Consider the following 25050-nt stretch of genomic DNA (forward strand, 5'->3'; position numbering starts at 1 on the left):
AGGCATCTGGTAAGTGTCATGTCATAGGGACAGACCTGGGCTGCTTTACATCCCTGTGTGTGATGAATCCAGACATCCGCCCGCCACTTCCTGCTCTCTCTGACGCCAGACAGGTAGAGCCAGCACAGGGCTCTGCTGCTACAGCTCAGACACACAGACAGAAACAGAGAGAGACACACAAACCAATCCCCCTCCACTGTTCCCCGGGCGCCGAAGACGTGGATGTCGATTATGGCAGCCCCCCCCCCCGTAACTCTCTGATTCAGAGGGGTTGGGTTAAATGCAGAAGACACATTTCAGTTGAATACATTCAGTTGGACAGTTGACTAGGAATCCCCCTTTCCCTCAGACTGAAATGAGATCGGTGTCTGCCTGGCGACCCATTCATTCATTCCACAGGTCGTCTGTCTGCCAGCCAGACTGTCATCCCATTGCAGTCAGAGTTCCTCTGACTGGGGAATTATCTTCAACTTATAGCTACTACTGTCACTCATCAAAATGAAAACACAAACCCCCCCCCGCTCTCCTCCTGCATGTCTTGAAAGCCTTGTTATGAGTGATACAGCAGAGCCATAGAGAATAACTGCATCGTGTTAGTGATGACGACTGGGGTGTTCAGATTTGCCTCTCTAATACACACTATGCTTACCTCCAATCAGGAACTATTTTCAGAAATGACAGTAGGCCTAAAACACTTAAACAACTCAATGACTTGTTCGACTTGTTCGGGCGGTACTCGGCGGTCGACGTCACCGGTCTTCCAGCCATCATTGATCCATTTTTCATTTTCCATTGGTTTTGTCTTAGTCTTCCTACACACCTGTTTTCAATCCCATTCATTACCTGTTGTGCATTTAACCCTCTGTTTCCCCTCATGTCTTTGTCAGAGATTGTTTGTTACTCAGTGTTGTTTTGGTGCGCGACGGGTCCTCGTACCCACTTTGTTTTATTGTTACATTTAGTGTTTCGTTTATCATTATTAAATAACTCCATTACATTCAGTTTGATTCTCCTGCGCCTGACTTCCCTGCCACCTATACACACACACACACACACACACGACAATGACAAAGGTCGAAATGATTAGTAGTGATGGGGCAACAACAACAACAAAAATAATAGTTACATATCGGCATATTATTTTTGATGATATATCGTAATGTTTTGAAAATATCTCAATAATATGTTTGTTGTACCTGCACCAAAACTCTTGTTTTCACCACTTTTATTTCCTTGAAAACTAGTTGTTTTCTCATGTCTCTTGTCCATCTGCAGCAGACATATGATGAGTAATGTGTTTGGAACATCGAATCGCAATTTTTATTTTACCTTTATTTAACTCGGCAAGTCAGTTAAGAACACATTCTTATTTTCAATGACGGCCTAGGAACAGTGGGTTAACTGCCTTGTTCAGGGGCAGAACGACAGATTTGTACCTTGTCAGCTCGGGGATTTGAACTTGCAACCTCTCGGTTACTAGTCCAACGCTCTAACCACTAGGCTACCCTGCCGCCCCAATAAAAATCACAGCATCGAATCGCAATACATATAGAATAATAGTCTCTTGATAATAATAAGTATCGTGATATCATATCGTGAGGACCCTTTACTGCTGCAGCAGTGAGCAGGACAATAGGTTTTAATCACATACGTGCCAGTGAGCAGTAGTCTCATCCTAATAGATTATCAATACAGCGACCAGCACTACAAAGTCATCAAAACTTAATTATCCACAAGCTGCAGTCGGAGAAAGAAATATTGATCCATCTAACAGAGGCAAAATTACAAATATCAAGAGCCCTACTTGAAGGGACACGTTACAAATGGCTACATAGTCCCCATGTAGTGCATTACTTTAGACCATGTCCCGCGGTGTAAGAAATAGGGTGCTGTTTGGAACGCACGCATCATCTTCAAGTGTACAGTCAGCCAGTGGGATTTCAAAGCACAGCTGGAGGTTGAGACACCAAACATTGACTATAGATCCACCGGGGGAGACTTTAGTCAATACTGGCCAGATTTCAGTTGACGTGCTCTGTTCTGTGGGATGAATGAATAATGCAGCAGTGAAAACAAGGCTACTTGTGGGCTGGCGGTGGTGTAGACGAGTCAAATATTTACCACGCTTCATATTTACTTTACGGACAAGCTATGTACTACACTTATACCCTCAAAAGAAAGTAGGTCTCTAATGTCATTTCAAAGCGCCAGAGACAGTCGACACAAGAGAGAGGAAGGGAGAGAGAGAGAGAGAGAGAGAGAGAGAGAGAGAGAGGAGGAAAGAGAGAGGGGGGGAAAGAGAGAGAGAGAGAGAGAGAGAGAGGAGGAGGAAAGAGAGAGGGGAGGAAAGAGAGAGGGGGGGAAAGAGAGAGAGAGAGAGAGAGAGAGAGAGAGAGAGAGAGAGAGAGAGAGAGAGAGAGAGTGAGAGAGAGAGAGAGAAAGAGGGAAAGAGAGAGAGTCAGTTAGCATGTGGAACATTCAGGGCCTAAACTCATCAACCTTTGGACTGAAGAGTTTAGCACTGGAGTTCAACACACATCTTAAAGATGTTGATGTCATCATTCTGCAGGAGACATGGTGTAAGGCTGACGTTGTCACTCACTGCCCGACAGGCTACAGAGAGGTCACTGTGCCACAGGCTACAGAGAGGTCACTGTCCCACAGGCTACAGAGAGGTCACTGTGCCGTCACTGTCCCACAGGCTACAGAGAGGTCACTGTCCCACAGGCTACAGAGAGGTCACTGTGCCGTCACTGTCCCACAGGCTACAGAGAGGTCACTGTGCCGTCACAAAAACACAGCTCTGTCAATAGAGGCAGAGACTCTGGAGGACTGATCATTTGGTACAAATCCCAACTACAACATCTAATTGAGCCCTCAAAATGGGCAAATATCACATTTGGTTAAAACTGAAAAAAATTACTTTGTGTTCCTTTGCGCAATATATATCCCCCCCTCAGAATCCCCATATTACTCAGAGGAGATCTTCCCCACCCTTGAGGAAGAGACGTGCCATTTCAGGGCCCAGGGAAATGTGCTCATCTGTGGGGACACAAATGCGCGCAGAGGAACACTACCTGATCTAACAAGCACACGAGGGGACAGCTTTATTACAGGCCATACGGTTTCTAACTGTCTTCATCTCCCCCATAGAAACAACAGTGACAGCCCCGTCAACAAAAACAGAAGGGATCTTTTGCAGCTCTGTAGAAGCCTGGGTCTGTACTTTGTCAATGGTAGGTTACAGGGGTACTCTTTGGGGAGATTCACCTACTGCTCACCTCTTGGCCACAGTACAGTAGACTATATGATCACAGACATTGACCCTTTCTCTCTAAGCTCATTCACTGTCAAGCCACTAACACCTCTGTCTGATCACAGCCAAATTACGTTGACCCTCAAAAGAACAGACATGGAAACAACCACACATTCACAGCCCAGTGAGCTGTACAACATCAGAAATTCAGACAGATGGGCCCAAAAACAGCACAGAAGAAAACCAGAAAGCAACCAGTAACCAAAATATCCAGACACTCTTTCTGGATAGCACATTCACTCACAGTAAAGAAGGCATCAATCTGGCAGTACAAAACATCAACTATATATTCATTCCACATTCACTCACAGTAAAGAAGGCATAAATCTGGCAGTACAAAACATCAACTATATATTCATTCCACATTCACTCACAGTAAAGAAGGCATCAATCTGGCAGTACAAAACATCAACTATATATTCATTCCACATTCACTCACAGTAAAGAAGGCATCAAACTGGCAGTACAAAACATCAACTATATATTCAGACCACATTCACTCACAGTAAAGAAGGCATCAATCTGGCAGTACAAAACATCAACTATATATTAATTCCACATTCACTCACAGTAAAGAAGGCATCAAACTGGCAGTACAAAACATCAACTATATATTCAGACCACATTCACTCACAGTAAAGAAGGCATCAAACTGGCAGTACAAAACATCAACTATATATTCAGGCAAACGGCAAAAGAAGCACAATTGAAAATGATTAAAAACAAAACAAAAAAGACCACAGATGACAACCGGTTTGATGCAGATTGTAAAATTATAAGGAAAAAACTTAGAACACTATCCAACCAAAAGCACAGAGACCCAAATAATGGTGAATTACACCTTAAAACTCTATAAACGTACACTCAGAACCAAAAAAGCACAGTACAACAGCAAGCAGCTGACACTAACTGAGGAATCCATAAACACACACAACTTCTGGCAAAATACAATATACAATATATATACAAAATGGTGACATATGGACAACCCATTTTAAAACACTCTACAACACCTTTCAAATTGACACAAATGCAGAACAACGCCAAATTCATGAGAAGTTGAATGGATTAGAAAAAGCTTTAAAAGGACAATCAAAATCCACTGGACTCCCCAGTTACTGACCAGGAGCTCTATAAGAAACTAAACTATTACTGACCAGGAGCTCTATAAGAAACTAAACTATTACTGACCAGGAGCTCTATAAGAAACTAAACTATTACTGACCAGGAGCTCTATAAGAAACTAAACTATTACTGACCAGGAGCTCTATAAGAAACTAAACTATTACTGACCAGGAGCTCTATAAGAAACTAAACTATTACTGACCAGGAGCTCTATAAGAAACTAAACTATTACTGACCAGGAGCTCTATAAGAAACTAAACTATTACTGACCAGGAGCTCTATAAGAAACTAAACTATTACTGACCAGGAGCTCTATAAGAAACTAAACAATTACTGACCAGGAGCTCTATAAGAAACTAAACTATTACTGACCAGGAGCTCTATAAGAAACTAAACAATTACTGACCAGGAGCTCTATAAGAAACTAAACTATTACTGACCAGGAGCTCTATAAGAAACTAAACAATTACTGACCAGGAGCTCTATAAGAAACTAAACTATTACTGACCAGGAGCTCTATAAGAAACTAAACTATTACTGACCAGGAGCTCTATAAGAAACTAAACAATTACTGACCAGGAGCTCTATAAGAAACTAAACAATTACTGACCAGGAGCTCTATAAGAAACTAAACAATTACTGACCAGGAGCTCTATAAGAAACTAAACTATTACTGACCAGGAGCTCTATAAGAAACTAAACAATTACTGACCAGGAGCTCTATAAGAAACTAAACTATTACTGACCAGGAGCTCTATAAGAAACTAAACTATTACTGACCAGGAGCTCTATAAGAAACTAAACTATTACTGACCAGGAGCTCTATAAGAAACTAAACTATTACTGACCAGGAGCTCTATAAGAAACTAAACAATTACTGACCAGGAGCTCTATAAGAAACTAAACAATTACTGACCAGGAGCTCTATAAGAAACTAAACAATTACTGACCAGGAGCTCTATAAGAAACTAAACAGTTACTGACCAGGAGCTCTATAAGAAACTAAACTATTACTGACCAGGAGCTCTATAAGAAACTAAACAATTACTGACCAGGAGCTCTATAAGAAACTAAACAATTACTGACCAGGAGCTCTATAAGAAACTAAACAATTACTGACCAGGAGCTCTATAAGAAACTAAACAATTACTGACCAGGAGCTCTATAAGAAACTAAACAGTTACTGACCAGGAGCTCTATAAGAAACTAAACTATTACTGACCAGGAGCTCTATAAGAAACTAAACAATTACTGACCAGGAGCTCTATAAGAAACTAAACAATTACTGACCAGGAGCTCTATAAGAAACTAAACTATTACTGACCAGGAGCTCTATAAGAAACTAAACAATTACTGACCAGGAGCTCTATAAGAAACTAAACTATTACTGACCAGGAGCTGTATAAGAAACTAAACAATTACTGACCAGGAGCTCTATAAGAAACTAAACTATTACTGACCAGGAGCTCTATAAGAAACTAAACTATTACTGACCAGGAGCTCTATAAGAAACTAAACTATTACTGACCAGGAGCTCTATAAGAAACTAAACTATTACTGACCAGGAGCTCTATAAGAAACTAAACTATTACTGACCAGGAGCTCTATAAGAAACTAAACAATTACTGACCAGGAGCTCTATAAGAAACTAAACAATTACTGACCAGGAGCTCTATAAGAAACTAAACTATTACTGACCAGGAGCTCTATAAGAAACTAAACAATTACTGACCAGGAGCTCTATAAGAAACTAAACAATTACTGACCAGGAGCTCTATAAGAAACTAAACTATTACTGACCAGGAGCTCTATAAGAAACTAAACAATTACTGACCAGGAGCTCTATAAGAAACTAAACTATTACTGACCAGGAGCTGTATAAGAAACTAAACAATTACTGACCAGGAGCTCTATAAGAAACTAAACTATTACTGACCAGGAGCTCTATAAGAAACTAAACTATTACTGACCAGGAGCTCTATAAGAAACTAAACTATTACTGACCAGGAGCTCTATAAGAAACTAAACTATTACTGACCAGGAGCTCTATAAGAAACTAAACTATTACTGACCAGGAGCTCTATAAGAAACTAAACAATTACTGACCAGGAGCTCTATAAGAAACTAAACAATTACTGACCAGGAACTCTATAAGAAACTAAACTATTACTGACCAGGAGCTCTATAAGAAACTAAACAATTACTGACCAGGAGCTCTATAAGAAACTAAACTATTACTGACCAGGAGCTCTATAAGAAACTAAACAATTACTGACCAGGAGCTCTATAAGAAACTAAACAATTACTGACCAGGAGCTCTATAAGAAACTAAACAATTACTGACCAGGAGCTCTATAAGAAACTAAACAATTACTGACCAGGAGCTCTATAAGAAACTAAACAATTACTGACCAGGAGCTCTATAAGAAACTAAACAATTACTGACCAGGAGCTCTATAAGAAACTAAACTATTACTGACCAGGAGCTCTATAAGAAACTAAACTATTACTGACCAGGAGCTCTATAAGAAACTAAACAATTACTGACCAGGAGCTCTATAAGAAACTAAACAATTACTGACCAGGAGCTCTATAAGAAACTAAACAATTACTGACCAGGAGCTCTATAAGAAACTAAACTATTACTGACCAGGAGCTCTATAAGAAACTAAACAATTACTGACCAGGAGCTCTATAAGAAACTAAACAATTACTGACCAGGAGCTCTATAAGAAACTAAACAATTACTGACCAGGAGCTCTATAACAAACTAAACAATTGCTGACCAGGAGCTCTATAAGAAACTAAACTATTACTAACCAGGAGCTCTATAAGAAACTAAACTATTACTGACCAGGAGCTCTATAAGAAACTAAACTATTACTGACCAGGAGCTCTATAATAAACTAAACTATTACTGACCAGGAGCTCTATAAGAAACTAAACTATTACTGACCAGGAGCTCTATAAGAAACTAAACTATTACTGACCAGGAGCTCTATAAGAAACTAAACAATTACTGACCAGGAGCTCTATAAGAAACTAAACAATTACTGACCAGGAGCTCTATAAGAAACTAAACTATTACTGACCAGGAGCTCTATAAGAAACTAAACAATTACTGACCAGGAGCTCTATAAGAAACTAAACTATTACTGACCAGGAGCTCTATAAGAAACTAAACAATTACTGACCAGGAGCTCTATAAGAAACTAAACAATTACTGACCAGGAGCTCTATAAGAAACTAAACTATTACTGACCAGGAGCTCTATAAGAAACTAAACTATTACTGACCAGGAGCTCTATAAGAAACTAAACAATTACTGACCAGGAGCTCTATAAGAAACTAAACAATTACTGACCAGGAGCTCTATAAGAAACTAAACAATTACTGACCAGGAGCTCTATAAGAAACTAAACTATTACTGACCAGGAGCTCTATAAGAAACTAAACAATTACTGACCAGGAGCTCTATAAGAAACTAAACAATTACTGACCAGGAGCTCTATAAGAAACTAAACAATTACTGACCAGGAGCTCTATAACAAACTAAACAATTGCTGACCAGGAGCTCTATAAGAAACTAAACTATTACTGACCAGGAGCTCTATAAGAAACTAAACAATTACTGACCAGGAGCTCTATAAGAAACTCAACAATTACTGACCAGGAGCTCTATAAGAAACTAAACTATTACTGACCAGGAGCTCTATAAGAAACTAAACTATTACTGACCAGGAGCTCTATAAGAAACTCAACAATTACTGACCAGGAGCTCTATAAGAAACTAAACAATTACTGACCAGGAGCTCTATAAGAAACTAAACAATTACTGACCAGGAGCTCTATAAGAAACTCAACAATTACTGACCAGGAGCTCTATAAGAAACTAAACAATTACTGACCAGGAGCTCTATAAGAAACTTCAGGCTCTCAAATATAAAAAGGCATGCAGACCTGATGGCATCCTAAATGAGATGCTCAAACTCACTAGTGCAAAATTTTAATTGGCTATATTAAAACTGTTTAATTTGATCCTGGGTGTAGGACATCTGGAATCAAGGACTCATAACTCCAATCTTTAAAAACGGAGACAAATTTGACACTAACAATTACAGAGGCATTTGTGTGAACAGTAACCTGGGGAAGGTTTTCTGTAGTATTATCAATGTAAGAGTTATAAACTTCCTTAATAAGCACAATGTCTTGAGTAAAAGCCAAATTGGATTTATACCAAAACATCGCACAACTGATCATATTTACACCCTACACACCCTGATAGATAAACATGTCCACCAAAATAATACCAAAATATACGCTTGCTTTATCAACTTCCAAAAAGCATTTGATTATATTTGGCATACAGGAAGGACTGTTCTACAAAGTTATATTGAAAGTGGTGTAGGGGGTCAAACATATGACATAATTATATCAATGTATACTGACAATACGTGCAGCTTTAAAATTGGTAAAAAAATAACAGAATTCTTTAACAAGAGGCGGGGCCATCGCCAGGGTTGCAATCTGAGCCCTGCACTCTTCAATATTTACATTAACGAATTGGCCACTATTCTAGAAAAATCCTCAGCCCCTGGTGTTAGTCTCCAGAATTCAGAAGTGAAATGCCTACTCTTCGCAGATGACCTATGCCTGCTGTCACCCACAGCAAATGGTCTACAGCAGAGCCTGGACCTGCTAGAGCAGTACTGCCAGACCTGGACCCTGGCAGTAAACCCCAAAAAATAATGATTTTCCAGAGAAGAACCAGATCTCAGGGAATTGGTACAAAATATATAGAGTACTGTACACACTACAATTACTTAGGTTTAAAAATAAGATCAACTGGACACCTTAATGAAGCAATGAATGAGCTGCGAGAGAAAGCACCCAGGGCATTCTACGCCATTAAAAAGCCAATTCAAATTGAAATACCTATTAAAATTTGGCAAAAACGAATTTAATGTGTCATTGAACCACTTGCACTTCATGGCAGCGAGGTGTGGGGTCCACTTGCAAAACAAGATTTCATCAAATGGGACAAACACCCCATTGAAACCCTGCATGCAGAGTTCTGTAAGATTCTCCTACATGTCCAGAGGAAAACTACAAACAATGCATGCAGGGCAGAATTAGGCCAATATCCACTAATAATAAAAACTCAAAAAAGAGCCATTCCGTTTAGGAAACATCTAAAATACAGTGACCCCTCTCATATCATTACCAAGCCCTGCAATGCCAAGAGCTGAGCAAAGAAAGGAGTCCCCTCATCCAGCTGGTCTTGAGTTCACAAACCTGTTCTACTAACACACTGAAGCCTCAGTCCCCTCCTCCAGCTGGTCCTGAGTTCACAAACCTGTTCTACTAACACACTGAAGCCTCAGTCCACTCATAGAGCTGGTCCTGGGGCTGAGTTCACAAACCTGTTCTACTAACACACTGAAGCCTCAGTCCCCTCATCCAGCTGGTCCTGAGTTCACAAACCTGTTCTACTAACACACTGAAGCCTCAGTCCACTCATCCAGCTGGTCCTGGGGCCGAGTTCACAAACCTGTTCTACTAACACACTGAAGCCTCAGTCCCCTCATCCAGCTGGTCCTGAGTTCACAAACCTGTTCTACTAACACACTGAAGCCTCAGTCCACTCATCCAGCTGGTCCTGGGGCTGAGTTCACTAACCTGTTCTACTAACACACTGAAGCCTCAGTCCACTCATCCAGCTGGTCCTGGGGCTGAGTTCACAAACCTGTTTTACTAACACACTGAAGCCTCAGTCCCCTCATCCAGCTGGTCCTGAGTTCACAAACCTGTTCTACTAACAAACTGAAGCCTCAGTCCACTCATCCAGCTGGTCCTGTATTTGACCATGGTTACTGATCAAAACCTTAGAAAAACATTGACAAAGTACAAGTTTGTGAGCACAGCCTTGCCATTGAGAAGGGTAGACACAGGAAAACCTGGCTCCCTGTAGAGGAAAGGCTGTGCAACCACTGCACCACAGCAGAACCTGGCTCCCTGTAGAGGAAAGGCTGTGCAACCACTGCACCACAGCAGAACCTGGCTCCCTGTAGAGGAAAGGCTGTGCAACCACTGCACAACAGCAGAACCTGAGACGGAGCTGCATTTCCTGACAAAATGTCAAAAATATAAAACAATTAGAGAGTGTCATTTTCCCAAATTTGAAACCCTTATTCAAGGTTAAAACTAATTGCTAAAACTAATTGAACATGTCATTGAACCAATTGCACTTTATGGCAGTGAGGTGTGGGGTCCACTTGCAAAACAAGATTTCATCAAATGGGACAAACACCCCATTGAAACCCTGCATGCAGAGTTCTGTAAGATTTTGATTCTCATTTTTATTCTAATTTTTATTTATTTTTATATTGTAAATATCCAAAATAATTTTTGGCAATATGTACATTGTTACGTCGTGCCAATAAAGCAAATTGAATTGAGAGAGAGAGAGGAAGACAGAGAGACAGAGACAGAGACAGAGAGAGAGAGAGAGAGAGAGAGACACAGAGAGAGAGACACAGAGAGAGAGACAGAGACAGAGAGAGAGAGAGAGAGAGAGAGAGAGAGAGAGAGAGGAAGAGAGAGAGAGAGATACAGAAAGAGTTTGACAGTTTAATTAGGGTCATAATTCATCCCCATAACATAATTAAAACCTTTTACATGCACAATACACACACACACATTTACATTTTAGTAATTTTACAGACACTCTGATCCAGAGAGACTTACAGCAGCAATTATGGTTAAGTGAATTGCTCAAAGTAACACAGATTTTTCACCTAGTCGGTTTCGGGATTGAAACCAGCGACCTTTCGGGTTACCGGCACAAAGCTCTTGACTGCTAGGCTACCTGCCACACACACACACACACACACACAGAGAGAAAGAGACCCTATTCAGAATACTGCTGGGAAGGACATTCTGCCTGACAGGCCAGAGAGAAAAGCAGCGTAGAGATAACAGTCACGGACTGTCTGCATCCGAAGTGACACCCTATTCACGACATAGTGTACTACATTTAACCAGAGCCCTATGGTGTCTAGTGCACTATATAGGGAACAAGGTGCCAGTTGAGACACACCCACAGTCTTAACCCTATCAGTCCCAAACACCCCCCCCCCCCAAAAAAAAAATATTTTCATTTATCTGACTTTCATTTATCTTCATGTCCAGCCTTTATATTGAGCCTCACAATTAGGTGTTTTACCATTTTCTTTAAAGGACAACCAGGACTACAAGTAGAACACAAAACTAGTGGACATAAACTGTTGCATTCATGAGTTTTACTGACAAATGGCAATGAAAAATACGGTCTGCCAAAACACTAACTTGATAAAAAGGTATATGAATGCTGTAATAAGTACAGGAATGGTTTGCTCAGTGGGAAATGAATACACAACTAGTCAGTGACAACTGTTTGGAGTTTGTGACAGCAACTATGTGAACTTATTACAGTATTATAGACACTATGTCCTGGGATTTACTATGATCTTCTATGTAGAAGAACCCCTTACACTATTATAGACACTATGACCTGGGATTTCCTATGGTCTATGTAGAAGAACCCCTTACAGTATTATAGACACTATGTCCTGGTATTTCCCATGGTCTTCTATGTAGAAGAACCCCTTACAGTTTTATAGACACTATGTCCTGGTATTTCCTATGATCTTCTATGTAGAAGAACCCTTTACAGTATTATAGACACTATGACCTGGGATTTACTATGGTATTCTAGGTAGAATAACCCCTTACAGTATTATAGACACTATGACCTGGGATTTACTATGGTATTCTAGGTAGCAGAACCCCTTACAGTATTATAGACACTATGACCTGGGATTTACTATGGTCTTCTAGGTAGAAGAAACCCTTACAGTATTATAGACACTATGACCTGGGATTTACTATGGTATTCTAGGTAGCAGAACCCCTTACAGTATTATAGACACTATGACCTGGGATTTACTATGGTCTTCTAGGTAGAAGAAACCCTTACAGTATTATAGACACTATGACCTGGGATTTACTATGGTATTCTATGTAGAAGAACCCCTTACAGTATTATAGACACTATGACCTGGGATTTACTATGGTATTCTAGGTAGAAGAAAACCTTACAGTATTATAGACACTATGACCTGGGATTTACTATGGTATTCTAGGTAGAAGAAACCCTTACCTTCTACCGACTCTTGTGTAGCTTGTTACATGTACGTGTGAGAGTCTCAGCTTTCAATCGTTTGTCCAAATAGCACCGGCGTCGCGTGAGACTCATTGGGTTAATTTACCAGCACGCGATGCTGCCTGTGGAGAGACGAGCCCTCTCTATTTTTCTGTAGTTGTATTTGTTCAAACTCATTGGTTAACAATTAGGTCATGTTTCACTGACCTCTTGATTGGCTGAAGGAAACAGCACATGGATAAGCACAGTCCCTCCCATAAACTGAGAATGTCTGTAGATATGGTTAGTTCAGTGCACCTGTCCTCTTGATTGGCTGAAGGAAACAGCACATAGATAAGCACAGTCCCTCCCATAAACTGAGAATGTCCGTAGATATGGTTAGTTCAGTGCACCTGTCCTCTTGACATCAATTGATTAGAAAGACCATTCTTTCTACAAACTCGTCACCAACAATACAGTAGTAAAGTAGTAATAAAATATGTACTTGAATGACGTTTCTACATGTAGCCTACCAAATCAACATGTTTCTAGTTCACTCATTTACAGATCCTCATTCATTCATTCATGACCTCATTCAACTGGCAGCAGTTGACTAGGCCTCCCTCTCTCTCTCTCTCTCTCTCTCTCTCTCTCTCTCTCTCTCTCTCTCTCTCTCTCTCTCTCTCTCTCTCTCTCTCTCTCTCTCTCTCTCTCTCTCTCTCTCTCTCTCTCTCTCTCTCTCTCTCTCTCTCTCTCTCTCTCTCTCTCTCTCTCTCTCTCTCTCTCTCGCTCTCTCTCGCTCTCTCTCGCTCTCTCGCTCGCTCTAAACTAAAAAGGGTTTCGGGCCGTGTTGGCACTCTGCCACCCGCAAATTACCCAGAAACTAGTCGTTGGCACTATTTCACACACACACACACACACACACATAAACTCCACCCGCTACAGACAGACAAAGGTGATTCGATTAACATCTACAGTGACCTTCACTCATTCAGAGCCCCACAAAAGTATAAACTAATCAAAAATACCTCCCTCCTCCCGGGCAGTGCCCTCCCCTTTATCAAAACACACTCACACAAAAGAGACTCCACACAATCTCACCCACCGTCCGTCCAACCGGCTGTGCACACACACACACACACACACACACACACACACACACAGAAGAGAACGCAAAGTCAGCACAAACTGTGACCTGACAGTTACAGCCGAGCCATACAGCACCTCCTCTCACTTCAGCAAGTGTACCAGTAGTAACAGAGATCTCTAAACTTAGTGAATGTTTTATTTATTTTTTTATTTCACCTTTATTTAACCAGGTAGGCAAGTTGAGAACAAGTTCTCATTTACAAAAATCTGAATCTAACAGCGAGGAGGAAGAACTGCCTTGCTTGAGGGGTGGGGGGCAGGATTTGGTGTGTGGAGGTGCAAGAGGAGAGTGGGAAAGACGACAAACGGAGTGAACTATAAAAACGGCACTTCAAAATATTGCATGCGATATGGATCTCTTGCGATATGGATATTGCACGTGTCATTTTTATGAATTAGATCAGCCCTAGGTGATTTAGATGTGAATTAGATCAGCCCTAGGTGATTTAGATGTGAATTAGATCAGCTCTAGGTGATTACGGTGTGAATTTGATCCGCCCCTAACTGATTTAGATGCGAAATAGATCAGCCAAAAGGTGATTTAGATGTGAATTAGATCAGCCCTACGTGATTTAGAAGTGAATTAGATCAGCACTATGTGAATTAGATCAGCCCATGGTGAATTAGATCAGCCCTAGGTGATTTAGATCAGCTCTTGGTGAATTAGATCAGCCCTAGGTGATTTAGATCAGCCCTGGGTGATTTAGATCAGCCCTAGGTGAATTAGATCAGCCCTAGGTGATTTAGATCAGCCCTAGGTGAATTAGATCATCCCTAGGTGAATTAGATCAGCCCTGGGTGATTTAGATCAGCCCTGGGTGAATTAGATCAGCCCTAGGTGATTTAGATCAGCTCTAGGTGAATTAGATCAGCCCTAGGTGATTTAGATCAGCCCTGGGTGATTTAGATCAGCCCTAGGTGAATTAGATCAGCCCTAGGTGAATTAGATCAGCCCTAGGTGAATTAGATCAGCCCTGGGTGATTTAGATCATTCCTAGGTGATTTAGATCAGCCCTGTGTGAATTAGATCAGCCCTATGTGATTTAGATCAGCCCTAGGTGAATTAGATCAGCCCTAGGTGATTTAGATCAGCCCATGGTGAATTAGATCAGCCCTGTGTGATTTAGATCATTCCTAGGTGAATTAGATCAGCCCTAGGTTATTTAGATCAGCCCTAGGTGATTTAGATCAGCCCTAGGTGATTTAGATCAGCCCTAGGTGATTTAGATCAGCCCTAGGTGATTTAGATCAGCCCTAGGTGAATTAGATCAGCCCTGGGTGAATTAGATCAGCCCTGGGTGATTTAGATCAGCCCTAGGTGAATTAGATCAGCCCTAGGTGAATTAGATCAGCCCTGGGTGAATTAGATCAGCCCTGGGTGATTTAGATCATTCCTAGGTGATTTAGATCAGCCCTGGGTGAATTAGATCAGCCCTATGTGATTTAGATCAGCCCTAGGTGAATTAGATCAGCCCTAGGTGATTTAGATCAGCCCATGGTGAATTAGATCAGCCCTAGGTGATTTAGATCAGCCCTAGGTGATTTAGATCAGCCCTAGGTGATTTAGATCAGCTCTAGGTGAATTAGATCAGCCCTAGGTGAATTAGATCAGCCCTGGGTGATTTAGATCAGCCCTGGGTGAATTAGATCAGCCCTAGGTGAATTAGATCAGCCCTAGGTGAATTAGATCAGCCCTGGGTGATTTAGATCATTCCTAGGTGATTTAGATCAGCCCTGGGTGAATTAGATCAGCCCTATGTGATTTAGATCAGCCCTAGGTGAATTAGATCAGCCCTGTGTGATTTAGATCATTCCTAGGTGATTTAGATCAGCCCTAGGTGATTTAGATCAGCCCTAGGTGAATTAGATCAGCCCTAGGTGAAATAGATCAGCCCTGGGTGAATTAGATCAGCCCTGGGTGAATTAGATCAGCCCTGGGTGAATTAGATCAGCCCTGGGTGAATTAGATCAGCCCTGGGTGAATTAGATCAGCCCTGGGTGAATTAGATCAGCCCTGGGTGAATTAGATCAGCCCTAGGTGAATTAGATCAGCCCTAGGTGAATTAGATCAGCCCTGGGTGAATTAGATCAGCCCTAGGTGAATTAGATCAGCCCTGGGTGAATTAGATCAGCCCTGGGTGAATTAGATCAGCCCTAGGTGAATTAGATCAGCCCTGGGTGAATTAGATCAGCCCTAGGTGATTTAGATCAGCCCTAGGTGAATTAGATCAGCCCTAAGTGAATTAGATCAGCCCTAGGTGAATTAGATCAGCCCTGGGTGAATTAGATCAGCCCTAGGTTAGATGCGTTCAGTTTGGGTTACTTTCCTCTTGCTCGTTTTCTCTTCCCTCACCATACTTTTCTCTCAGTCAATGTGTAATAGCCCGAAGACTTGCTGTCTGGTGTACTTCCATTATTTACATTTGGTCTTGTTTATAAACACGTTATATAAAGGACAAGTATTCATTCAAATCTAATTTATTTGTCAAATGCTTCGTTAACTAAAGGTGTAGACTTTGGGGGAGCTTTGCTGGTGACACTGTCTGTTATTTGTTTAGAATTGAAGGCACACTTAACCAGCATGGCTACCACAGCATTCTGCAGCGATATGCCATCCCATCTGGTTTGCGCTTAGTGGGACGATCATTTGTTTTTTAACAGGACAATGACCCAACATACCTCCAGGCTGTGTAAGGGCTATTTCACCAAGAAGGAGAGTGATGGAGTGCTGCATCAGATGACCTGGCCTCCACAATCACCCGACCTCAACCCAATTGAGATGGTTTGGGATGAGTTGGACCTCAGGGTGAAGGAAAAGCAGCCAACAAGTGCTCAGCATATGTGGCAACTCCTTCAAGACTGTTGGAAAAGTATTCCAGGTGAAGCTGGTTGAAAGAATGCCAAGAGTGTGCAAAGCTGTCATCAAGGCAAAGGGTGGTGTAACGATATTCCTCTTCCTCTTCTGAGGAGTAGGAGAGATCGGACCAATGCGCAGCGTGGTACGTATCCATAATGTATTTTAATGAGAATGAACACAAAATACAAAAAGAACAAGAGAATCAAAATGAAAACCCAAACAGTCCCGAATGGTGCAAACACTGAAACTGAAAATATTCACCCACAAAACACAGGTGGGAAAAGGCTACCTAAGTATGAGTTTCAATCAGAGACAACGAACGACACCTGCCTCTGATTGAGAACCATACCAGGCCAAACACAAACACAACCTAGAAAAAGGAACAAAGACTGCCCACCCCAACTCTCGCCCTGACCAACTAACACAAAGACAAAGCCCAGCGTCTCTGGTGAGAGACCTGGTGAGCCCAGGGTCTCTGGTGAGAGACCTGGTGAGCCCAGGGTCTCTGGTGAGAGACCTGGTGAGCCCAGGGTCTCTGGTGGAGCAGTGGTCTAGGGCACTGCAATGATCTAGGGCACTGCATCGCAGTGATAGCTGTGCCACCAGAGACTCTGGGTTCGAGCCCAGGCTCTGTCACAGCTGGCAGCGACCGGGAGGTCCAGCTAGCACTGTGACACAGTGCCTTAGACCACTGCGCCACCCCTTCCTATTCATTTTTGAAACAAACGAAATAGCAGAATTGGTCGGGAGCTTGTAAGGACAGCAGCTATCCACTGGAGAGCCACCATTCGCCCTGTATTTTCTGTGTACGTAAACAATATATATCTACGAAAGAAGACCACAATCTCACCACATAAGTAGCCATGTTAGGAGTGTTGCCACAAACAGCCTTCAATTAATGAAACACGCATCCATCTGTTTTACACTAGTTGGTTAGCCTAGTAGTCCTATGCTGGAAATATCAAATAACTGCCTCTGTTCTAACGCTGCCTCCTCTCCTGGCAGCCTTCCATTTGCATTGTGTGTAATTCATGAGGAAATACAAGACAGGAGAGAACAGCTGAAGTATTGGATGTGAGAAAACAAGATTCCATTCCTCTTTTTTTTCCCCCTGGTTCTCCTTTTTCAATCTCTTATCTAGAAGCATCCGTGTATTCTGGAAGGTTGGTTAGAGTAGTAGTAGTGTTAGGGTACTGCCATCCATAGCTCACACAAGTAGGGAGTGACCCAAATAAGCTCAGTCGTCTATCTCCAAGACATCTCCCTTAGAAAGACAGTGAGACAATAGTGAATACTGTCTCCTTTGTAACAAACTCGGTACAATGAATCGGTGCAGTCTACAATGATGATCTCTGATTCTGTATGAGACTGCCATGGAGCAGGAGGAAAGGGAAGCAAAAACACACACACACAGCACACACACACACACACAGCACACACACACACACACACATCACACACACACACACAGCACACACACACAGCACAACAAAAGGAGCATTGGACAAAGAGGGAAAAAAACATTACATGTGAAAGATGATGACTGTCCTTATGACCAGGCATATTTCTGACCATCACAACACCACAGAGCAGGACCTCCTGAGGGGCGCAGTGATCTAAGGCATAGCGGCGCAGTGATCTAAGGCATAGCATCGCAGTGCTTGAAGCATCACTACAGACCTGGGTTCGAACCCAGGCTGTGGCACAGCTGGCCGTGACCGGGAGACCCATGAGGTGGTGCACAATAGGCCCAGCGTTGTCCGGGTTTGGCTGGCCGGGATTTCCTTGTCCCATCGCACTCTAGCGACTCCTTGTGACGGGCTGGGCATCTGCAAGCTGACTTTGGTCGCCAGCTGGAAGGTGTTTCCTCCGACACATTGGTGCCGCTGGCTTCCGGGTTAAGCGATCAGTGCAGCTTGGCAGGGTCGTGGCTCTCGACCTTCGCCTCTCCCGAGTCAGAAGGGGAGTTGCAGCAATGGCTCAAGACTGTAATTACCAATTGGAAATCACAAAATTGGGGAGGAAAAAAGGGGTAAAAATATTTAAATAAAAAAATAAAGAATGCCACAGGGGGAGTAGGAACGCTATTACATTATGTAAAATATGATGCTTTGACCGCTCTGATTCCATATAAGGAAGCCATGAAGCAAGAGGAAGGGAACGAGTTAGACACAGACTGTCAAGAAACAAAAGGATGGAGACAGGTCAGGGAGGGGAGAAAAAATTCATTATGTGAAATATGATGCCGAAAGACATCACTTTGACCTCTCTCAAGGTTAACCTGGTCCTCACACCATCAATGTAGTCCAAACACACAGGGCAACATGTCAAAGAAGAGAAAATCCTGTTTGTATGTCTTATTGGACAAGAGAGCCATCCGCTGCAATCCCCTACTTACTCACAGTGACATATGCATACACACACGCACATGCACACACACGCACTAAGATTCTGAGGAAAGGAGAGGATGTATGTCATTGCCTACTCAATACATGACTCATGTGTTGTGACATAGCCTAGATTGCAGCAATTTTGTGCACAAGGTTAGGTTATGACATCACTTATGACACCCTCAGTCATAACCAGTGTCGTTATAAACACTTCATAGTTCATCTTAGAAGGGAGTTGAGGCATAACGCGTTAAGCTTAGCATTGCTTTCCAACAGGGCACCATATGAATGACAAATTGATTTGAAAGGAGACAAAATGTCATTTCCACAGCCCACCAGTCTATTTGTACAAAGACACACTGACTGACACACACACACACAGCTCTCATAAAGACGATGTAATAATTAACTTTGCTGATAAACCATGCAAATAAAAGAGTAAAGGTTCCCAGCTATGACAGAAGAGCCATTGATTCTCTACATGCTGTTCTTACAAGGCAAGGCCTGGCCAGGTTAGGTTAGGTTGGGATTTACCAGAACTATAGGTATTGGCTCTGGGTGACATTTGGAGCAACAACTGAAAAGCAATGTGTTCAAACAAAGCATAAACAGAGGTTTGCTGATATAATGTGAGCGTAACGAAACACATTTCATCCCAGCTTGGATAAGAAGGGAAACGGTACTTAACTGAGGGAGAGGTCGGCTGACGTTGGATACTGACTGAGGGAGAGACAAAGCCCTAACAAGTGGGCTAAAGCCTGTTCAGAGAAAGGTCACTGAGACCCAACATCTCACCACCTTGTTAGACAGTGACAGTGTGACTTGCTCTGAAGTGTGGGCAACCTTAACTTCATAAACGTAGAATAAAACAGACACTTGGGTGGTTATGGGGATATACTGCGTGTCCGTTGTTAATTCCAAGTGCAGCGTCAACTGAAGACCTGCTGTATGTGAAAGAGAGGGAGGCTGTGATGTGAAATTCTGACTCACTTTATGAAGCACCGAGCCCCCTCGAACGAAAATCCCTCCTCCCATCCAGTCGGTAAATCTATAGGGAGAAACACACATAACCGCACCAGATAAACAAAGAGGCACAACAGACGGGACACACACACACATCATCGGAGTCACGGAGTGTAAGCCAATGAACTAACAAGATGCCAGCTGTCAAAATGCATGTCATGCTTTGTAGGGGTGCAGCTAACCCTTGAGCATGACTCTCAGTTCCATTAGATTACACAGGAGAGTCATTGGAGGAAGGCGTCTTCTGTACAAGGGTGTTTTCTTAAGATCCCCGATTCATATCAGCGAGAAATTATTTTCAAAAAACAAAATGTTAAATTAATACACTTTTTTTATATAGTGTTAGTTCTCCCACAGGGTCATATCGTCATGTTACAACGCGTGTTTATAGAAGACAGACGGAAGACATTGCTAATTAGCTATTTAGCATGCAACCGAACACACCGAACAACACCAGAAACGTGTTGTCACTGAAAAATACTGTTGGCTGCAACTGAGGTATTAAAGTCTGTTAAAAAACTGTGTATCACAAACTTAGCATCTGATAAATTATTTTTGAATGTGATATGAAAGTAAAGTTTTTTTTTTTTTGTATCTTTCTAGAATCGAAATACCACGATTCCTACCTGAAACGTTTACCTTTTACCTTTTTTATATACCATATATATACATATATATATATATATATATATATATATATATATATATATATATATATAGAAAATTAGGAAAATGAGGAACTGTTGTCAATTCGGGAAAAAAAATCGACGTCTCTAAACTGGTCGCTAGTGTATAGATCAGTAGCTAATGTCAAAGATACTGGGAATTTATCTAACGTTAGTTGAATAATGTGCAGCAGCTGCTGGCTAACTGTAACATCACACAGCTAGCTACTGTAGCTCATTCTAACATATAGGTGTAGCCAAATCTTGAGGGAAAGGGGGAATATAAATATATATATATAATTTGTCTGTTATTTTTGCCGAGGAAGTGTCGACAAAAAAAACAGTTGAGGCATAACTAAGCAAATGTATATTTGACAAGTTTACCTTCCGTTTACCTGAGATGGCTAGCTATAGCTAGCTAACATAATGACCAGTGTGATGCCAACTTCTATACGTTTTAACGGCTGTGTTTCACAGCACACGAACCTAAACTCACCTACATCAACAACAACAAAAAATAAACTAACCCATTTTGTCTCTCTGGATCTATTTTGTTTGAAACAAACAACAACAAAACAAACAAAACAAAAAAAACATTGCTTGGTGGCATATGGATATAAACTTGGTGACATTTTTACCTGGAGTTTTCCTGTGGCCAGTTATCACTGCCTCTCCACTGACTGGATGCAACCAGGTTGTACTCTTTGCTTCTTCGCTGTTGGTGAGAAAGGGAAAAAGGTGAAAACGTATCGCATTTTGCTGTGTATCCGAGTTTAAAATTAAAATAAAAATTACAAATACACCCACGAATAATATCCAATAGATTATTACTTGATGAAGAAGACTCGTCCGTCCCGAGTGACCCCGTAACTCCATGAAGAAGGGAGACGAGAGATCCACTCCGGGTGTAGATCCGCCGCCATGGCTACAGAGACACTGAATCTCAGGGGCGGCGCGTCTCCGCTCTTGGAGCGCGTACACGGAAACCTTGGCAACGACGGAGTAGTGAGGCAACAAAAAAAAGAAGGGAACCTAACCTCTGGGGGGGGGCATGTATGGTCGGATTTTTCTCCGACCATGAGTAGGCTATGGGTATAATATATATACATCTATATATATAAATATATATAAATATATATAAACCCAGGGTCGTTACGAAATATATATATATATATTGTCACGACCCTGGGTTTATAAGCGCGGGAATGAATCGACTGTCGCACGAGCATTGCTTTTGCGGCACAATCGATAGCGTGCCGGACCTCGGGCTAGAAGGTCGAGGGTTCGAGACCTACTCCCTGCCTGTTTCATTACTATATATATATATATATATATATATATATATATAAACTAACCCATATTAGTATATATTTATATATATGTGTATACCTTCTATTTGACAAAGTCATGAAAAAAGTGATGTTGACTAATGAGCATGTGTGCTTGACTTTGCAAGAACGCTTATCCGCGCATATATTCAAGTATAGTCCAGCCAGGTTCGGATTGAGAAATCATACTCCCCCCCCCGGCACACCCTCATTTTCTGTTAACAAATCCGTGCACGAAGATTCAATATAAAACCATAATAACGTTTGCAATGTGGCACAGGCTACAGTAGAAAACAGGTATTGTTAGGGTTTTCACATATGGGGATTTTTGGTTTTAGTGTCCGAAGAAAATATGCCTTCTAAAAACGCATTTCATGCAATTCAACCACATTTACATGACAGAGGACATTAGCTAAATCTTTTTTTACAACACAAATGACCGAGGTGAGTGGTTACTCTGACTGACAAACTGGGATCAATCTGGTCTTGATTCAAACTGTAGCTCAGACCAATGAAGCAACATGATATAGATATATATAATATATATAGATATATATATATATATATATATATATAAAATAAAAAAATATATATACAATTAAAATATATATATATATATATATATATGCTACAGTAGGCTACTAAATAACATTTCCAGTGCCACAGATAATTGTATGTGCGGGATACAGAGATGAGGTAGTCGATCAAAAATCATGTTAAACACTATTATTGCACACAGAGTGAGTCCAAGGAACTTATTATGTCACTTGTTAAGCACATTTCTACTCCTGAACTTAATTTAGGCTTGCCATAACAAAGGGGTTGAATACTTATTTCAGCTTTTTATTTTATTTGTGTATATAAATATATATATATATATATATATTAAACATGATTCCACTTTGACATGATGGGGTATTGTGTGTAGGCCAGTGACACAAAAATCTATATTTAATTCATTTAAAATTCAGGCTGTAACACAAGAAAATGTGGAAAATGTCAGATTTTACTTTCTGAAGGCTCTGAATGTCTCTATATTATGCGTGGGGAAACATGGGAACAGATTCCCCAAAATTAAAATCACTCAGTGTTTATCTCCTTGTGTTTTTATAGTCGATTATGTCCAACAATAAAAAATAAAATAAAAAAACGTTTTCGGCCCGCAGGCCACCAGTTGGGAAAGCCTGCCCTGTGTCATCATTAGGTGAGTCAGTCTGCCGTAAGGTCCCTCAGTCAAACACAGATTCAACCACAAAGACAAGGGAGATTTCCAGAACAACAGATATTTTCTGGTATTTTTACCCATCTAAAAAAAATGTAAAAGCATTGAATATTCCTCTGAGCATGGTGAAGTTATTAATTAGACTCTGGATGGTGTATCCTGTCACGTCCGTCGTAAGGAGTAGACCAAGATGCAGTGTGGTATGTTTCCATCCTTTATTATGGAATAGAAAACATCAAAGGACAAAAACAACAAAGCGAACAAACAAAACTATAATAATGCTCTCAGGCAACTATACATAGACAAGATCCCGGCAAAGCACAATGGGAAAATGGCTACCTAAATATGATCCCCAATCAGAGATCAACGATAAACAGCTGCCTTTGATTGGGAACCACATCAGGCCAACATAGATATACAATTCCCATAGATAACCCACCCTAAAATCACACCCCGACCCAACCAGCATAGAGAATAAACAGCTCTCTATGGTCAGGGCGTGACATATCCATCCACCCAGTCACTACAAAGATACAGGCGGCCTTCCTAATTCAGTTGCTGGACAGGAAGGAAACCCTTCAGGGATTTCACCATGAGGTCAATGGTGGCTTTAGAACAGTTACAGAGTTGAACGGCTGTGATGGGAGAAAACTGAGGATGGATCAACAACATTGTAGTTACTCCACAATATTAACCTAATTGACAGAGTGAAAAGAAGGAAGCATGTACAGAATACAAATATTCCAAAATATGCATCCTGTTTGCAACAAATGTGGTAAAGCAGTTAACATTTTATCCTGATTACAAGGTGTTATGTTTTGGGCAAATCCAGTACAACACATTACTGAGTACTACTCTCTATATTTTCAAGCATAGTGGTGGCTGCATCATGTTATGCATATGCTTGTAATCTGGGAGTTTTTCAGGATAAAAAAATTAACGGAATGGAGCTAAGCAGAGGCAAATCCAAGAGGAAAACCTGGTTCAGTCTGCTTTCCACCAGATACAGGGAGATGAATTCACCCTTCAGCAGGACAATAACCTAAAGCACAAGGCCAAATCTACACTGGAGTTGCTTACCAAGAAGATAGTGAATATTCCTGAGTGTCCAAGTTACAGTTTTCACATAAATCTGCTTGAAAATAAATGGCAAGACTTGAAAAAGACTGTCTAGCAATGATCATAAACCAATTTGACAGAGCTTGAAGAATTTTGAAAAGAACAATGGTCAAATGTTGCACATATCCACGGTTGGAAATCTCTCTAGCCAATGGGTGCTTCTACAAAGTATTCACTCAGGGGTGTGAATACTTATGTAAATAAGATTTCTGTATTTAATGTTCAATACATATGCAAAATTTCTCAAAACATGTTTTCAATTTGGTATTGTGTGTAGACGGGTGAGAAAAAAAGTAAATTTTATCAATTTTGAATTCAGGCTGTAACACGGCTGTACAGTGGCTTGCGAAAGTATTCACACCCCTTGGCATTTTTCCTTTTTTGTTGCCTTTACAACCTGGAATTAAAATAGATTTTTGGGGGGTTTTGTGTCATTTTATATACACAACATGCCTACCAGTTTGAAAACGCAAAAACATTTTTATTGTGAAACATACCAGAAATAAGACACACAAAAAACGGACAACTTGAGCGTGCATAATTATTCACCCCCCCCAAATTCAATACTTTGTAGAACTACCTTTTCATCAATTACAGCTGCAAGGCTCTATAAGTTTAGTACATCTAGCCACTGGGATTGTTGCCCATTCTTCAAGGCAAAACTGCTCCAGCTC

At 41.1% G+C, this 25050-nt stretch overlaps 1 protein-coding gene across 8 annotated transcripts in view; it reads right to left on the reverse strand.

Moving 5' to 3' along the window:
- The window catches only part of LOC139376083 (pleckstrin homology domain-containing family A member 5-like), a 238970-nt gene extending 217340 nt beyond the window's left edge, over positions 1–21630 (reverse strand). For all 8 annotated transcript variants that reach the window (XM_071118271.1, XM_071118296.1, XM_071118288.1 and 5 more), the window contains exons 1-3: positions 21539–21630; positions 21346–21422; positions 20010–20067 (exon numbers count right to left, since the gene is read on the reverse strand). In XM_071118271.1, the coding sequence (XP_070974372.1) occupies positions 20010–20067; positions 21346–21422; positions 21539–21630 (227 nt within the window). The remainder of the gene's footprint in view (positions 1–20009; positions 20068–21345; positions 21423–21538) is intronic.
- Positions 21631–25050: the final 3420 nt, after the last annotated feature.

This window comes from Oncorhynchus clarkii, chromosome 2 (assembly GCF_045791955.1).
Source record: "Oncorhynchus clarkii lewisi isolate Uvic-CL-2024 chromosome 2, UVic_Ocla_1.0, whole genome shotgun sequence".
Taxonomy (NCBI): domain Eukaryota; kingdom Metazoa; phylum Chordata; class Actinopteri; order Salmoniformes; family Salmonidae; genus Oncorhynchus; species Oncorhynchus clarkii.